The following is a 17823-nucleotide window of genomic DNA, read 5'->3' as shown; positions in this document are numbered from 1 at the left end:
TCTTACATGACAGATTAGTTGACTTGGGGTTTGGAAGATCCCTGAAGGTTAGCACTGCATGATGGGATGTGCTTCAAAAAGTGGTTTATTTTATTATACGGGTATAATAGACAAATTCATTGTAAAGAACTACACAAACCAAAATTCTGAATAAGGCAGAACATTTTTATATTGGACTGTTATATTTTGTATATTATGTTATATGCAGTGCTTCACAGTCTGTCTAGATCATAAAAGATTTTACCAAATGGGGAAAATACTAGCGGAATTAAGACTGCTGATAAAGTCACTGAGTTGTTCAGTCAGGAGAATCATTCAAGACACTACTGGGTCTAGAAAAAAGTTAAGAATGATTTGTATTCCCAAAAATACTTTTGTGTAAATGTTCTTTTTTTTCTTAAGATAGTTCTGTTAAGACAAAACTAAATAATAATAAATAGAATTTTTAAATTTGTTTCATAAAATTCATTGTAAATATTATTTTAAACATCTTAAAATTAGGATAACCTAGCAAACAGTGTTATTTTAATAATAACAATATAATTGAGATATTAATATTTTTATTAATATTAAATTAATATTTTTTTCTATTTTCATTTTAGTTAATGTTTTAGTAATTTTGTTGGGATTTTGTCTTTTTTTTTAAATATGTCTATAGAGTTTTTAATAATCAACTTAAAGAAAATGAGAAATGTCTTAACTTTTTTTTTTTTTCAGATAAAAATGAAAGTATTTTTTTTCCCTAAAGGTAGAGCCTGTCATTTTATTCTTAATATCTAAGTATTTGTTTAAATTATATATTTAAATATTTAAAAAAATATTTCTGAATTTTTCAATAATTTCTTTTAGGATTATTCTTACAAACAGGAAGTGTAAGAAATAATGTTTTTTAAGAGTATTTTCATGAATACGGTCCCAGGTCTGTTGGTGATGGCCAGTCTTGATTTTGTGTTAACTTCTAAAACAGCCAAACCTATTATCCATAAACTTATGGCCACACATTGTCTTCATTTATCCTTTCCCAGAATACCTTTGGAGATGATTCTGTCAGTTTTGCATTTTTCTTGTCCCATCCAGCACCATCCAGATAGAGGCCATAGATATAGACGCCGCCCACATCACCTGGCGGGGGGGCTGTGACATCTTCCTTCATCATGCGAGTGACATCGTTGAGCAGAATGACGGTGTCTAGGGCCCAGCCTTTAGACAGATTCATTCGAGTGGTCTCTTGACGCATTGCAGTTAAAAACCCCTATAATGAAGAACAATATGTTAATAGAGAAACCTGAATCAATTGAAACCCGAACCAGAGTCAAATGAGATAATTGACCCACCTGTGGATTGAAAAACCCTGTGAGCCAAAACTGATGAGGTCGACCGCTGAAAGTCCAGTTGTGGAACTGCTGGTTCCTCTCAAGCAGTTCGGTGAACCAGAAACCCAGAGAAGCAGCTTCCCAAGAGATCTTCTGCCAGGACATTGGAACACGAGCATCATACATGCTGTCCAGAGCTTCGCGGAGATCCTCTGACATTATTATAGTACCTTTGGGATTATAAACTCATTGTGTTACAATGCAAAGCATCTTTTCTAGATATTTTTGATGATATTGTTAATGTTTCTCTTCTTAATTTTAAAACTATGAATGTTTTTTACTGTACTATGAGTGAACGTTTCCGGAACTCACCATCAATGGCAAGTTTAAGGTCGGTGAGGGTAGTGCGCACACGACCAATGACACGCTGCATTCTGTCAAGCTCCTGACGAAGGAATATAGTCATGGGCTGGAACGCACCCATTTTTTGTAGGTAACTCCTCACCTGCGTAGAGTCATTTGAAAGTTTACAGTCTATATTTAATTAAGACACTAAAAGCTTGAATACACTACACAGCTTCTAATATCTGAATAGATTAAAAAAAAAAACACTGGGCATCATACATTAAATGAATGAGGATCATACATGTGTGTTCTAAAATCATGCAAACATGTTTGATATCCTCCTACTGGATGGAATCATAGTCTGAAGCTACAAAATCGGAGTCTGTGACCATCATGATATCTGTCAACTCAAATCTGCATACTGGCTCTGACTTTTGGCAACTACGGTCAACTTATACAAACTGTAAACCAGTGGAAATCGGGGCAAAAGTCGAGTAGTTTATTCTAGCCTAATATGCTTTGAGACTTAGCCTAATAAAGAAGTGGCCCAATAACTTAATTTTCACCTCGTGTGGTACATAGTCAGCAGGAAGTTTTTCTAGCATCTCATTGGCCATCTTCTGGACAAACGACTCCCTGGTCTCGCCCCCCCCGCTGCTGCTGTCTTTGGGTTGGATGTTGAGGATGGTGTTAAGGGTTTCATTAGCCATGTTGGTCTGGTAAGTAATGTCAGCATTGGAATGGAGGCCAAATACCTATTGGATGAAATTTTAATCAACAGGTTATAGGTTCTACGTCACCACCCAGTGGCCCCATCAAACCCTACAGAAAATAATAATTATCTGTATCACCTCAGGTGTATCAACTAATGGTAGAGTATCAATATGCGCATGGTAATCCTGTAGCATCTTGGCCTTTGGTATAGTATATCCTTTATAGAAAAAGAACTTGTCCCCAAACATGTTCTCACTAAACCAGATGCGGGCGAAAGTATTGAGCAGGCGTTTGTCCATATCATCCGTGACACGTCCACCATATTGCACCTACAGAACCAATAGTAAAATTACAGAATGTTCTTCAAATTTGGGATGTGTCAAAAAAAACAATGGCAGGTCTATACTGTACCTCTCCTAGCATGTATCGCAGGCAAATCCAGTTCACTCCTCTCTTGATGTCGATATCATCCAGGTGGTTCTGCACAAACTGGACACTGGAGGTGAAATCAGCCTGGTTGAACTCATAGGGAATGTTCCAGCCAAGTGGACCAAATTTGCGTCTCTCCTTTAGTGGGAATATGGCAATGAGGACAACAGGTCTTAAATGGCTGGGCTGAAATCATACTTTTTTATAGAATTTGATAATAATATATATAATATAATGTTTATGTTATTGATTGTCTTATAAATAATAATAATTATATTGCTTTAAATTCTTTCTAGCAGGGTATCCCAATTGGGGCTTTATGAGTTTATGAAAATCTAAAAATGTCCAGCTGTCCTGACCTGGACTGTGGTATGGAGGAAGGCCACAGCATAGAAAATAGGCCTCCACTGAGGCATGTTGGAGATCTCCAGCTGTTCCTGGGTCACACTATTGTATGTCCGCTTGAGTCCAGCCTTCACCCCTGCATCGCAGATCATTAACCCCACATTATCAGTCTCTGCATGCTTAGCGTTTCATTTCCTGTTTTATTCCTTTATTTTTATGACATGATGTTGAATGTAAAGAGCCAGAAAGATATTCTGATAACAATAATGATAAATCTAGCAAATGAGGAAGTAACAGCAGAATTGTCCACTTCTCTACCTTGCGGAGGCTCATTGGTGAATTTAATTGAAGACTGCAGGAAGTTAATGGGGAACTTAGGGTGCACGTCTGTGGTCACCCAAAACCTGAAATGGTCATGGATGCTCTCTGTTGTGGTAACTGTCTCTAAACCTTCATCCAGGAAGTCTAATCCCAGATGGCAGTTCTGCAGAAGTAACCAGCCTCCATCAGACATGCTCTGGGCCAGAAGCCTTCTTGCATGTACTTCCTGTCCCTGTCCCATGGAGATTGGCCTGCAAGCAACACCCTGCAAAACAACAAGAAAACTGTTGAGCAACATTTGGATTTTAAAAGCTATATTATATTTTAAATGAAACAAGTGACACTGCAAATGAATATGAAGGTGGCACCAGTCTGTACAAATTGTTTGACTGGGGCAACAGTCAAATATACAAATATTTGACTTCAGAATGCCCCAACTGACCAATTAGAATAAGGCATTCTAGAAAAGCGTGTAATAATGAATAATAATTATTCATACCTTCGACCTGGCGAGTCTCTCTATGTTCTCTGTGGGATCAGAACCCATAGACAGGAAGCAGACTAGAGGAATCCTCTTATCACTTTCTGAACACATGGCATCCATATCCAGAATCACTCCCTCTGCATACTTCAAACCCATTGATTCGGCAATGTATTTACGCGCCTAACACAGAATAACAAGGAGCAAAATTATATTCAAATTCCACAAAAATGGCCATTTTTAATACACTTAGTTATTGACTAATACACTTAGTCATAAATATTTGAAAGCATCTGTTGAAACATCAGTTAGCTCACAGAGCGAAATAGTAATTAAAGACTTCCTAGCATGAATTCTCCCTTACTCATGTTTAATGAATATATTTAGTCTTGTGAATAACACACACACATATGGTCAGTGGTCAATGAAAGGTCAGTGACTTCTTGTCACTGCTTTGAATTGGTCTCAGCAGCTGTTAGAGATAAATGCATGCTGTTATGCTATAAATAATTAATATTATATGCATGTTAAATTTAATGGTTCTTAATGTCACACTTCACACGAAGTCAGAAAATCACGGAACGATGAGACGAGCAATTCACAAAAAACGAGAGTCTTTAAGGTCCAACATGCCTCACAATTCTGAGTCAGGATTGTGAGATAAAAATTCGCAATAACCTTTTTTTTTTTATTATTCAGTGGCGGAAACGGGCTTCCATAGAACTGTGATATTTCAAACATACTGAAATACTTTAGACGCGGAGTGGCGTTTCTTTTATTTTATGCTATTATTAAATGCTCGGAGCACGGAGGGGAAATTGTTGACGCTCCACTCTGCTCACATACTCTGATCGGACACCGCCACACAAATGTGGCTTTTTGTTAATGACTGTCGCAGGATTTTACACAGAGTAACAGCTCACTACCAGTTACAAAATACACTGTAAAAGTCAGTCACAGGCAATTCTAGTTGCATCTGATTTCATCAATTAATATATTAAATTATCCTCCGACTATGTTCTGGCCCGCCATCTAGTGGTGAATTTGTTTTGGGGCCGGTGCCAAACTTACTTGCCGACCCCTGTCCTACAGTATGTTTAACCCTTAACTCATTTTAGGAGCAAAGTGGTTGGATCAACAATTGTCAATGTCTCTTTATGTGAAAGTAATAAACATTTAAAATGCAACATGCAAAACAACTTTCCTGCTGGTTAGCGTTTGGCAGGAAATCCAATTTTCAATTTCTCAGTCAGTCTAAAAGAATGATGATTCATGCCTAAATAAGGTGATAGTACTCCACTGACCAGTAAATGAATAACATGTGCCTACCCATGACCATATAACAGGCCTGTGGTGTCAAATTATAAATGACTATAGCCAGGGGAAACCTCAGTCCTTCTACTCTCACTATGGACAATCTACCAACAAAGCTAAAGATCTATAATTTAAAGAGCGAAGATTATATACATCCATCAATCCATTTTTCAAACTGCTTGTCCTATGTAGGGTCACAGAGATGCTGGATTCAGAGTATCCCAGCATCAAGGGCTTTAGGCAGGGAAACACCCTAGATGGATGGTCAGTCCATCACAGGGCAACCTATAATTTCATAAATAATTATTTTCTTAATACAAAGCATACATTATTATTTTTTTGCTATTAATTTTGGAATGAAAGTGACCTGAGCAGGTGTTCTTGAGAAATTTTGTGACCCCACAATCGTTAAACATCATAAAAGGCAGGTTTGATTACGAATGTTAAGTGACAATCTGGAGCTCGGTGGCCGATCAGCTGTTCAAATTCATTTCACAGAATCTTTTTATAGACTGGAAGGTCCTGAAAAGGATATATGCTTACTTAGTTGCTTCTATGAGCTCACAAAAGATTAGAGCAGGCACTCTTCTCATTTATCAGATTTGGATATCAGACAAAGTTTGCCGGGTTTTTTTTCTTCATAGTACTAACATACTATGAATACAAAAATGTATCTGGTGTATATTTGTCAAGGTCAGAAGGGACCAATAATATAATAATAAAGAATCTTATCTTTATTATTCACTTATCTTTTATAAACAAAATGTGAGTGAATGGAAGTACTTACCCTTCCGAAAATGCTGTTCATTTATCTGCAGTTTTCTATTTTTTCTTTTCTTTTCTATTTTATATGAAGTTTGCAATTTTTGTCTAAAGACATTTAAACTCCCAAATTAGCTGGATTTGGATATATAACAGCGCAATTTTGAATTAATCTACAACCAATTGACCCTGCATCAGTGCTGCTATCATTACCTAAAACTAAAATGACAAAGAACTATGCTAATTTAAATAAATTAAAATGTTAACAGAAATAAAATAGAATATAAAAAAATGAACTTATTTAATTTCAGTTAGTTGCGAAGGCAAAATATCAAATTTTCTTTTAGTTTACGTTAAAAAAGTAAAACTGACAATAACTCAAGTAAAACAAATGAATGAAAATAAGACATATTTTAGAAAACAAAATCTAATAAAAATGACTGAAACTGTCAAACTAAAATGAAAACTGAAAATGTAAAACTAAAAAGTAATATTCACAAAAATATTTGTAAATACTAAGTACAGTAATGAGGTTTTCCTGCACCTGTGCAATGGTGCGGTCAGGACACCAGCTTCGTATCAGCAGCAGTTTGCGGAATGCATCCAGTTGGCTCTCATAACCATCAGGAAGAGGGGTCTCCTCTGGAGTGGCTTCATCAAACCAGCTCTTCCAGGCACGGTCATTGCGGGCCACCTGGCTTAGTAGAGCAGTGAAGGGAGGCAGGCTGGACAACTGCACTAAGTTTAGCCACGTTGTGTCCAGGATCCAGCGCCTTGGCTTGGGCTCGACAGAGTTTAGGTCTAGAGATGCTCCGCCTGAAAGAATGTAAAATAAATAATTACTTGGCCTGAAATAAGTTCTTAAATAGACTGTATTAGAGGGAATTGTGGGGGATTTCAAGAGGTATTGAATGGTCATCAATGGTAGCTTCTGTGTGCTGTTGTCTGATTAAATTGAAGCTACATGCTGTTAAAATGAATTGGGATATAAACAGCAAACTGAAAGTACACAATGTCATCTGCAAAACATTACGGTTCAAACCTTTGATGAAGGTCTGAAACTCGCTGTGGGAAACGCTTTTGGCCTGTAGGTCTATTTTCAATGTCAAAAGCAGCGTAAAGAGGAACTTGTGATCTTCATAGAGTCCCCGAGCAGTATAGCGGAAAACTTCAAATGTGAGGTACTCCATGATGTTGTCTAGTCTTTTAGCTGTAACGGGGGACTTTGGCGACTTCTCCATCGACATGTCAAATATGCCCAGAAACTGGCGTAGTGAAGTTTGGTACATCACATTGACCAGGCTCATCTCCACAATCAGGAAATAGAGGATGCTCCCCCTGGTGGCCACTGGACGGTACTCCTCTCGGGTTTGGTTGATGATAATTTCAGTCTCTGCAGCAACTGCTAACTTTTGACTTACCTAGGGGATGGCAGGAGATTTTAGCTATCGAAACACAATTGAAAGTCAGTTTTATAAATCAGCTTAAAAGCACATGACTATAATTGAAGAAAGTACCTCCTGTGCTATAGTCTTGGTGACTCCGAGCACCTCGATAAGAGACTCATCCTCCACTAGAGAGCCCTGAATGCTGGTTAACTTGTACAGAAGATTGCTCTCCAACTCCTGCATCTTCCTCTTGTTCGATGTCACTTCCTCCAAGAGCTTCACACGTTCAGCCTCCATTTCCTTGATTGGAAAATAATTGATTAAATCAATATTACATAAAAAAGCTACATTATCGATTGATTGATTGCACATAATTCAATATCTAGTTAATTTATTTAAATTTAAAACCTGTATATCAGACCAGGGTTATTATAGTTAACAAACTTAAGCAAAAATTTAAATGATTAAAAAACATTTTAATTAACTGAAATAAAATAAGCATTATATATTTAATTTATTTAAACTTAAATTTAATTTATTTAAGCCAAGGGAACATTTCAAATTTTTTCTTGAAAGTTACAAAAATGACTCAAACTAAAATGGACATTTACATAGACAAAAAATGAAAATGTCAATAAAATTTGAATAAATTTGAATAAAATCACAACTTTTTTTTATTTTCCTGAAAAAATGTAAAATATAAAATGAATTCAAAATATAAATAAAAAACTGTAATTATTGACACAAAAAAAACCACGGTCTCAGACTTGCCTTTTTCTCTATAAGAATGACTCTGCCGAGTAACTGGTCCTCCAAACCCTTCAAAGTAACTGTAAAATCCACCACTGCTGTCTTAGCATTGATTTCTGGGCTGTATGCAGGGTTGGCTAGCTTAGTTGTGATGTACAAAGTAAATGTATCCATTACATCCACTTCTTTGTCCCCAACTTTAACCTAACACAAGAGAAAATGTCTTAGCTTGGTCTACTGCAGCCCAGAGAAGTTTGAGACTGGGCATGTGTCTTGTATCACATAGAGTTTAGAAATGTTTAAAAAAAATTTATATAATTTATTCTTAAAGTCACTTACTTTAGAAGTTTTTCCAGACTTTATAAAGTTCTTCTCCAGAATGTTATCTAGCACTGGATCAAGCTCTTCCCCAACATCCTCTAAGAGCAAAGGTTTGCCCAGGGACAGGCAGTCTTCCAGGTGAGTTCGGAAATATTTGTTGTTTAGAGATGTCACCTAACAGGAGGAAAAAAACAGCAAACATAGTTACAGTAACTAAGTCTTTTTGCTTAATTGACAGCTAAAGCCCAAGCCCACTACATTTGTTCAAAGTTGGTACATTGAAGGATTTAATTACACTGATAATTAAAGCAATGATAATATAATCAAACTATAAAATTTGATTAAAACTGGTATCAAATCAGTACCTGTAGCTCGTTGTTATTTTCACGGTTCTTGATCCAGATCTTGCCTTGGCCCTGAGGATCGATGAGCAGAGGATAACGAGAAGCTTTTGTTACAATGATGCCATTCTGAATGGACAGGTCATCGTTGGGGAGACCCTGCAGGTTCCATTCTCCTATAGTTGCATTATCCACCAGCATACTGATCAAATTCAGGTTCTGTGCAGGAAATCAGGAGAATCGTTTTATATGATTCATAAACTGCAAAAACAAGCTTGAAGGAATAATAAGTTGTTGCTGTTGAAATATTACATGAAAAAGATTCAGGATGTACCTCGCTGTAAGGGATGCGGCGGATATTCATCTCTTTCTTCCACTGCTGTATAAGAAGGCTGCGGTATTCCTGGTTAAAAGGCCCAGAATAGGATAGAAATCCAGTGGCCAGTAAAACATCCCCCACCAAATCTTTGATTTGTCTCTCAAACTGAGCACTGCTCTCTGTCCAGCGAATCTAAGACAGACATAAGAAAATGCACACACAAATCACCTTTTTAGATGTTTTCAGGCTTGCAGTCAAACATCTGTGGTGTACCTCTTATTTAATCCAATCTAAATTCCACAAGGAATTTTCAAACCTTTTCTCCACCAAGTCCATCTATGAGTGCCACAGCATTGGACATTTTCTTCTTGCATGCCTCAGCATCATCCAGCAGGTCTTGCTTCTCCTTCATGGCAGCATCATACATCGCCTGTGCAAAAACGTACATAAACATTCATCTGGGATTTTAAATATTTGGAAATTCATATAAACTTAATTGAAAATTACAAATGCAAATTCAAAAATTAGTGCTAACTATATACTTAAAACAAATATTCATTAATTAATCTTCATGTATTTAAAGTGCCGTTCTGCCCGTATCTGCAGAAGAAGGCACATTTGAGACCTGTTAATGGAATCGGAAGTCATGAAGATAATTTGTTATCACTATTTTCTTTATCAAATAGAACCGATTCTTGGTTATATATCACATATATATCACACCTGAGCCTCATCCAGCTCTTTCTGCTTCGCGTCCAGTTGTTCCTGAGCCTTTGCTAGTTCATCCTGTGCTACAGTCAAACGAGCCTCTTGAAGCTTTAAGCTAGCCTGTGATACACACAAAGTATGGAAATATATTTATAAAGAGGTATAACCAATGTTTTAAAAAGAGATTAAGTTTTATTCAGTAAGCATGCATTAAACTGATCAAACGTGACAGTAAAGACACAAAGTGTTCTAAAAAAAACAACAACATTTATTTCAAAATAATGTTGTTCTTTTGAACTTTCTTTTCAGTGAGCATAAGAAACATCTTCCAAAAACATTAAAAAAAAATCTTAATCACTGATTTTTAAAAGGTAAGTTTAGGTAAAATATTTCCTTTAAGCACATCCTACAAAAGGCTAGGGAGACATCATGACATCACCTTTAGGGGCAGAACTTCTTTATTGATGCCAAAGAATTCCGCCATTGCTTCAGTCCAGGAACAGAGGCCCGCTACATTACCACAGGTCCTCTTAGCTGTTTCTAGGTTATAGTCTTCCATCGCCAGATATGGAGTGAGCAGTTCAACCATCTCCTCTGTAATAGTGTCCTTTAAAGCATAACAAAAATGTCAAAGGAAATGTGATGCCGTTGAACTGATAAAAATAAAAACTACAACAAAGAATTTCAATAGTAACCATGATGAATTCATTAATGACAAAATATCTAATCACTTTGACCCAAAGAGCAAATCCCAAGGTCAAATAAGGTCAGATAGAGATTCATATGTTTAATCTCTGCTTCATTTCTGTCCTAGTGTCGATTCCACTGTGACTGTGCTAACTATTTGACTTTGACGGCTACAAATTCTGTGTCATACTGGCCTAAGGTTGCTCTAAACTTGGATTGTTACTGGGACACTATAATCTTGTTTACATAGTTTGAACAGATGCATTCTCAACCACTGACTCACATCCCAAAAGGCACACTGTCACTGATAGAGTGAATAGCAGAAAGTCTTTATTAATAATGCACAGTAAATATATATGTGGGGGTTTCCATTTGAACATGGATATGAAGTGAAAGATTCATGGAGCTCCATATAGTCTGCATTAATAACTTGGAGAGATTAAGTTATTTACTATTAGTGCTACATGAGTGCAATATGAGAATAGGACTTTCATAATCAGTGCTCATCCTGAATATAATATAAACCCTGTAAAGCCAGACATATGACAAAGTTTTTCTGAAGAAATAGTTGTTAATAAAGTTTTTTGAAACTTTATACAGTAAATAACTAAATATATTAATACAATCAAGTGTACATGTGTTTGTTTGTTTTTTAGTAACATTTGATACATCTTTTATGGTCATATAGCATAATACAGGAGAATATGAAACTCATCTTTGAGGAGGAAAAAGAGGCAATTTTATTTAGAGTAAAAACTTTTGTGAAATGTTTATAACAGTACAGCAGACTACACATACTTTAAATATCAGTTGTCACTCTACTGTATATCTCCCAATAATATGTCTTTATAATATTATATTTAAATGCTTTGTAAATTATTGATTAAATTTATGATCAAAGCTTATAAGTTTTCATTGTGGGGAGCAAAACATAATGCATAAAGCATTCCTCAGAAGCCTGATGGATCATTGGTATTCACATTTCAACATGATTTTTCTAAAAAAATGATTTATGGATAATCAAGTAAACCTAAGTTGTATCAGTCCAGTAAAGTCTTCATCTTGAAAAATTACCTACAATATAAAAGTTATTCTTACATTTACTTTATAAAAAAACTGTAAAGATTACTTTACCATGGCTCATCCATTAAGATATGACTTTAATAAAGACCTAAAATGAAGATTTGATCAGTATCACAGTGTTGTCTGACCTTGTTGAAGTTCAGCAGCATGCTGAGGAATGCAGAATTGTTCATCAATTTAAGAGCTTCACTCCATGAAGGTTTCACACAGGGTCTCTCTGGGTCCATGGTGACCACATCCACCCGTCGCTGGAACAGCAGGAGCACGCAGTCCATGATCCGCATGATCAGATGTGGAGGCTTTCCCAGTTTACGCACTGTTGCAATGTCAGCAGGCTTTATGGTCTAGAAACAACATATGGTATAAAGATTTAAGTTGACTAAATTCAAGGACTTCAAGTCAACACGAAATACAAAACATTTAACTAAAGTGTGTTTTAGAAGTGATTTAGCATGCTCCCGACATTTACCTTTAGGGCAGCCTCAGCTGCCGCTAATGCTGGCTTGGCCGCCTCAAGTTTGGACTCAGCCACCTTCTTGTCCCCCTCAATCTCATCCACAATCGCCTGGGCCTTATCTTTCACCTTCTGGACCTGAGCCTTCACCTTTTCTGCAGCTTGTGCCTTGGCCGTGACCTCCTGCAAAACTACTTCTGCTTTCTGGTTAGCCACCTCCAGCACCTTCTCCTTCTCTCTCAGCTCCACACGAAGCTCATTAACAGACTGTTCGGCCTCCATGAGTCGCTCGAGACCTGCAGATGAGATAAAAGAGTTTAGAGCATGAACAGATGCTTTGGTGCTGCATCGTAGAGCGTTCGTTCCTGGAATAAGGTTAATTTTTAAACATCTTATGATCTTGTCATTCTGCCTTAATACAGTAACAAATGAATTTGGTGCAAAAGTGGATTCTAATTCCAAGACTAATGCTGAAGATACCAAGCCTCCCTTTTTAATCCAAATGACAATATAAATTAAATAAATGAACAGCAACAAATCTAAAATTCAGAATCTAAAACAGATGCAAACCTGTGTTCATTCGCTCCGCAAGCATCCCCACGTGTTCAATATTTTCTGAGTAAATCATCTGGTATCCTTTAATAAATGTCAAGTAGGATTTGGGAGTCACATAGGTCTGACGCCTGAAGCGCTGGAAATACTCAGTGCAGATCTCTGCCACCATGTCTTGGAATGTTCCCATTGTTTCTACCATGCTCTTCTTCACCTCGTCTGAACAACGCAGTGAATAGTTGGAGAGGAAATGCTGAGCCACAGCTACTAAAGCATCCCGTGGCCAACGCTGGAACCAGTCCACAGTGCAGCCCGAGATGAGGCCGGGGAATTTCAAGGCACGGGAACGGAGTTTCTCGCCAACCGGTGAGAAGCAAAGAGCCACATGGAGGTTACTGCGCACCCTGGACAGGAAGTAGTTGTAAAGGTTGTCGATGGTGGGTGGGCAGCGTGGGAGATCCTTCTTCATGACAGGAATAAGACTTTGGGTGATCTCATCCACTTCGTCTCGAGCAAACAGGTTTGAGACTTCTCCCGATGCCAGAACGTTGTTCATGTACTCCAGGAAAGCTTCATCCTTGATGTCATTGTCTGTGAAGATGAAAGTCACGCCCTTCCCTTCCAAACCTGCGATTCTGTACAGGGTTTTCAGGTCCTCAATTAGATTACTCACATTGTATGTTCTGTAAAGGAAGAAATTATGTTGAATATATTTATCATTTGATAAAATATTTACTGAAGTATCAGTACTGTGCCCTAACACACTATTGGGCCTTTCCCACTTTGCTTAACTCCAGGTTATCGTCATTCTAAACCCTGCTTTTAAGCCCGGCAAGAGGAGCGTTTCACACTTGTAATTTAGCACTGTTTTTACCCAGGGTTATGAAACCTTGCTCCAAAGCAGGTTTAGCACTGCTTTTGAAACTATGCAGTTTTAGGGGCCATTCGCACGGAACGTGAAACTTGACATAAAATAAGCCAGCGTTCTGTTTACACAGGGTGTGTAAAGCCCTTATGACAACAATGTGAAATCAAACCATCAAATTTAAGAACAAGTACAATATTCTCACCGTGTCAGTGTGATTTGAAAACTCTGGTATCCAGCAATGAAGGATGAAAGTCGGGTGAGACTCTGTTTCCCAGAACCCCCGACTCCAACCAGTAGTGCATTACCACGAGCTGTCCGGATTATCCGTGAGACTTTCATCAAATGGACCATGGCATCCTGTGAGAGTGTATAGAGGTCAATGTGATATGTTTTTATTTTTCAAAGTTATATTTTTGGCCTTTTATTGAATAGAAGGGACTCAAACTCAGGTTGTAGCTCCGGAATGTCAGAGTGCTGCCCACTCTATAGAACATTTTTTACATTTCAACATTATCATTTCCGTTCCACTAACCTCAAAGAAGACCAGATCCATGGCTGCTCCTCTAACAGTTTCATTATACTGTTGCTGAAACACAGACAGGCGCTCTGATAGGGCCTTGAAGGAAGGAATGGGCTCATAGATCTTTGGTGTCTCTGCCTCTGCATCTTCAGGTTCATCTCCCGTCATTTCTGGAGCGTCTCGCAGGAAGTCCACAAAATAAGCTTCCGGTGACCCCTGCTCCACAAGGTCAGGACCATGATCCTGTGCTGTGACCTTTAGAACAGTAGAAAAATCTGATAATTAATAGAGGTAAAGAAATACAAATGATACAATTAAAATCTATGATTATTTTTTTATACATTAAAATGAAATGAAAACAAAAATTTTCATGAAGCCTTTGAGGATTTAGTTGACACACCCTCTCTAAAATGCCATCAAATGTCTCTCTGTCCTTCTGATCAATGAAGCGGTCGGCAATGACTCGTGTGCACTCGTGGCGGAAAAGAGATGCCAGCAGTTGAGGTGTCCTACATACTTCTGATCCCACAGTGAGAATCCCCTGCCATATCCTGCTCAGATCACGCAGATTAAAAATGTAGTGGAACTTTGCCGGGGAAGGCAGCATCTGAAAACAATATTAACATAATATCAGTATTTTATTAATATACACTAGCCTTCAAATGTTTGGTGTAGGTAAGGTTTATTAATGTTTTTGAAATAATTATCTTGTGCTCGCCAAGGCTGCATTTATCTGATCACAAATATTGTAAAAACAGTAACATTGTGAAATATTATGACACTCTAAAATAACAATTTTCGATTAATATCTTTTAAAAAGTAATTTAGTCCAGTGATATCAAAGCTGAATTTTCAGTGCAGTCTTCAGCGTCACATGACCCTTCAGAAATCATTGTTATAAGCTGATTTGGCACTAAAGCAAAATGCATTATTATTATTATTAATGTTGAAAATAGTTGGGCGTGTTCACACTTGGCGTTTTTTCTTTAAGTTTTTTCTTAAGTCTGTTTTACATTATAATCTATGGAGTAAACCGTGTTTTCAAAAAAGTCCTGAGCGCTTTTTAAAACGCCACCGCCAGTGTCTTTTTCTGCAGCTCAGAGTCTTTTCAAGTTGAAGAAAGGTTTACTTTTCTGAAAAAAACGCCCTACGTCAAGTGCCTTTTTGACAGCTGACCAGTGACAAGGGAGTAGTTTCCATAACAACAAAATTAACAACAAATTAGTTCATTGTATTTTTTTTGCTAACTTTGAAAAAAAGGAATATGCTGATATTCTTATTACTTTTGCATACTAGATAATTTTATGTATATTCCCAATAAACATATCTTTATAAAAAATAAAAAAAAGACGCCAAGTGTGAAGATAGCCTAAAAGTGTTTACTGTCACTTTTGAATAATTCAATGCTTCCTAGCTGAAGAAATTATTGATTAAATAAAAAATAATAATAAATCATACTGACCCCAATATTTTGAATGGTATATTGCAAGAGCTAAACAATATTAGAAGAATACTGACCACAAGAGGGCACCATTTAATAATAATTAATCTAATAATTTGAACCACTGTGTCACAATGCATGTATGTTTAAAAGACTCAATCAAATCAAATTTGGAGGAGACTATAGATTCCCACCCCAATGTTTCATGTACAATAAGCAATACCTCTTTAGACAATATTACAAAGGCAGTACCTTAGCTTTGACCGCTTGCCACACTCTCCTGGTGGTGGGGACTAGGGCGGCAGCTAGAGAGCACACCTCTTCCGGAAAGCCTCTTTCTGGGCAAAAATAACCACTGGCCAGTGTTTGGAAGATCTTATCTATGGAGGAGTTGGATGGCAGAGTGCAGTTAAACAAACAGAACTGGCGTTTGAGTCGTTGAGGGATGTCATTGCGACCACCTCCAGGGTGGATCATGGCAGCCACCAGATACAAGTCGACTACGCTGACAAATTCTCCAGACCGTTCCAGGCTGTAGAAACCTCCTTGCACCATCAGCTGGCGAACAATCTCATTAGTGATCTGAGTGGTGAACAAAACACCAGAGGCTTAGTCAAGGAGAATAAAAAAGTGGATGCTATGGAGTGCTGTAGGGATCACATATTTTTGAAGGCCAAAACCCGGCCAAATGTTTTAGGCTTCAAAATGCATAAAAGTTGTGTTCATTTGAGAAGATTATGATGAACAAAACGTGGAAGAATCATAAACTTTTGTTGGTCACAGAGCTTATTTTTTTGCAATAATCCAAAAGCCAAAAATCCTTTTGGATTTTTGTCGAGGGCACCAGGGTGATGCTAACTTCCAGGTTGGCTCACAAAAATTTGTCATCACTGCGGCACACTGTTACTTATTCAAATGTTGGTCCTTTTTAATTACATTTATTAGTTATGCCATGATAGGATGGACTGTTTGTTATTTGAAAATTAAAAAAAATGTAAATACAAAATTAGAGTCCATGTCTGTTGTGGTCATCTATACATAGTGTGCTCAAAGAAATTTACAAAATGGGTACATTTTTAGCAAATTAAGTCATGAAGTTGCATGTGACTCCTCACCTGATCACCCCATTCATTGATAACTGGCATGTTGATGTCGTCAATAAAGACAGTCATCTTCCTCCCACCTGGAGGTCCATAGGTGGTGCCCATGCGTTTGTCTATGTAACTCTCGATAGTCTGCTGGAACATGCCAGGCTGAGTGGCCGAAGAGAAGTTTAGGCTTTTGCTCAAATGTGTTTCCGGGTCATATTTGCTCATGTAGCCCTGTGGGGAGGTTTGGATTACAAAGATTTGTTAGAATTCATTTCAGTGTGGTGAATTCGCATGACGAGTGAAATCTGTGTAGTGAATTAGGGCCCTATGAAATCCGTTTTATTTTTTCCCAAATTCCGTTAATTTTTTTTCTAAATTCAGTTTTTTTCGTTTTAATTTTTCTGGATTCCGTTTTTTTCCCATTTTAATTTTTCTGGACTCCTTTTTAATGGTCAAATTAAATTTTATTAATCAAAAAGCGTGTCTAATTAATTAAAATCATGAAACTTGTACAATTTAATTTATTAAAAGTGTAACAAAAATGAAATGTTTAGGGCCGTATGAATTTTTTTTTTCCTCACCTTATGTTTTATTGTTACCATGTGTTTTAGCATGTCTAATTATTTGAATGCATACAAACTTTTTTATTTTTATTCTTACAGTAAGTAGCCTTATGAAATGTTTTTCCCCCCTCAGAAATTCTGTGTAGTGTATTTAAATTTTACTGCTTATCAGATGAAGGCATAAAACATTACAAAGACTTAATTTATTTTTAATTAATGAAAATTAAACATTTCAATTTTTGGCAAATAAAGGGGATTTACTATTAAATTTAAAATATTTTGTGATAATTTCTTTAAAAAATAAAGCTTTATTATTTTTCAACAGTAGTAGTAAGTAGTAGTATTATGTACATTCTACAAAATAATAGTAATATAGCCTATTTCTGGCACAAAGTTAAACTTTTATTTTGACGGGTTGCCGTGAATACCTTTAAAGTTCTGTGTGTTTATGATATGACGCTAGTTTTACTCAAATGAAATGGGAAAATGCTCGTGAAATCACTCAGATCAGTTCTGGAGATGTTGTTCATGTATTTATGACTGAGCATGTATTTATGAGCGCCACGCGCACTGTGTATGTAACGTTAGTAAACAAAACCGCGCGTCTGCTCCATTCACACAGACACACAGAACATGCAGGGTTCATATTTAAATCGACTTTTACAGCTTAATATTTACAGAAACTAGTCCATATCGCGATTTGATTTAAGTGA

At 37.0% G+C, this 17823-nt stretch overlaps 1 protein-coding gene across 1 annotated transcript in view; it reads right to left on the bottom strand.

Moving 5' to 3' along the window:
• The window catches only part of dnah5l (dynein, axonemal, heavy chain 5 like), a gene marked incomplete at its 5' end in the record, with an annotated part of 51608 nt that overhangs the window by 1051 nt on the left and 32734 nt on the right, over positions 1 to 17823 (bottom strand). Inside the window, 27 exons of the mRNA XM_079407180.1 lie at positions 1031 to 1252; positions 1335 to 1543; positions 1686 to 1818; positions 2225 to 2413; positions 2510 to 2701; positions 2784 to 2939; positions 3161 to 3282; positions 3465 to 3732; positions 3967 to 4131; positions 6569 to 6840; positions 7067 to 7445; positions 7542 to 7712; positions 8184 to 8366; positions 8502 to 8657; positions 8849 to 9043; positions 9159 to 9335; positions 9460 to 9573; positions 9867 to 9971; positions 10291 to 10458; positions 11750 to 11965; positions 12091 to 12371; positions 12646 to 13310; positions 13698 to 13852; positions 14028 to 14270; positions 14416 to 14622; positions 15709 to 16038; positions 16572 to 16778. Coding sequence (XP_079263306.1) covers positions 1031 to 1252; positions 1335 to 1543; positions 1686 to 1818; positions 2225 to 2413; positions 2510 to 2701; positions 2784 to 2939; positions 3161 to 3282; positions 3465 to 3732; positions 3967 to 4131; positions 6569 to 6840; positions 7067 to 7445; positions 7542 to 7712; positions 8184 to 8366; positions 8502 to 8657; positions 8849 to 9043; positions 9159 to 9335; positions 9460 to 9573; positions 9867 to 9971; positions 10291 to 10458; positions 11750 to 11965; positions 12091 to 12371; positions 12646 to 13310; positions 13698 to 13852; positions 14028 to 14270; positions 14416 to 14622; positions 15709 to 16038; positions 16572 to 16778 — 5880 coding nt within the window. The remainder of the gene's footprint in view (positions 1 to 1030; positions 1253 to 1334; positions 1544 to 1685; positions 1819 to 2224; positions 2414 to 2509; positions 2702 to 2783; positions 2940 to 3160; positions 3283 to 3464; positions 3733 to 3966; positions 4132 to 6568; positions 6841 to 7066; positions 7446 to 7541; positions 7713 to 8183; positions 8367 to 8501; positions 8658 to 8848; positions 9044 to 9158; positions 9336 to 9459; positions 9574 to 9866; positions 9972 to 10290; positions 10459 to 11749; positions 11966 to 12090; positions 12372 to 12645; positions 13311 to 13697; positions 13853 to 14027; positions 14271 to 14415; positions 14623 to 15708; positions 16039 to 16571; positions 16779 to 17823) is intronic.

Source organism: Barbus barbus, assembly GCF_936440315.1.
Source record: "Barbus barbus genome assembly, chromosome: 44".
Taxonomy (NCBI): domain Eukaryota; kingdom Metazoa; phylum Chordata; class Actinopteri; order Cypriniformes; family Cyprinidae; genus Barbus; species Barbus barbus.
The sequence above is the reverse complement of the archived record's forward strand: the minus strand, read 5'-3'. Positions and strand labels throughout refer to the sequence as shown.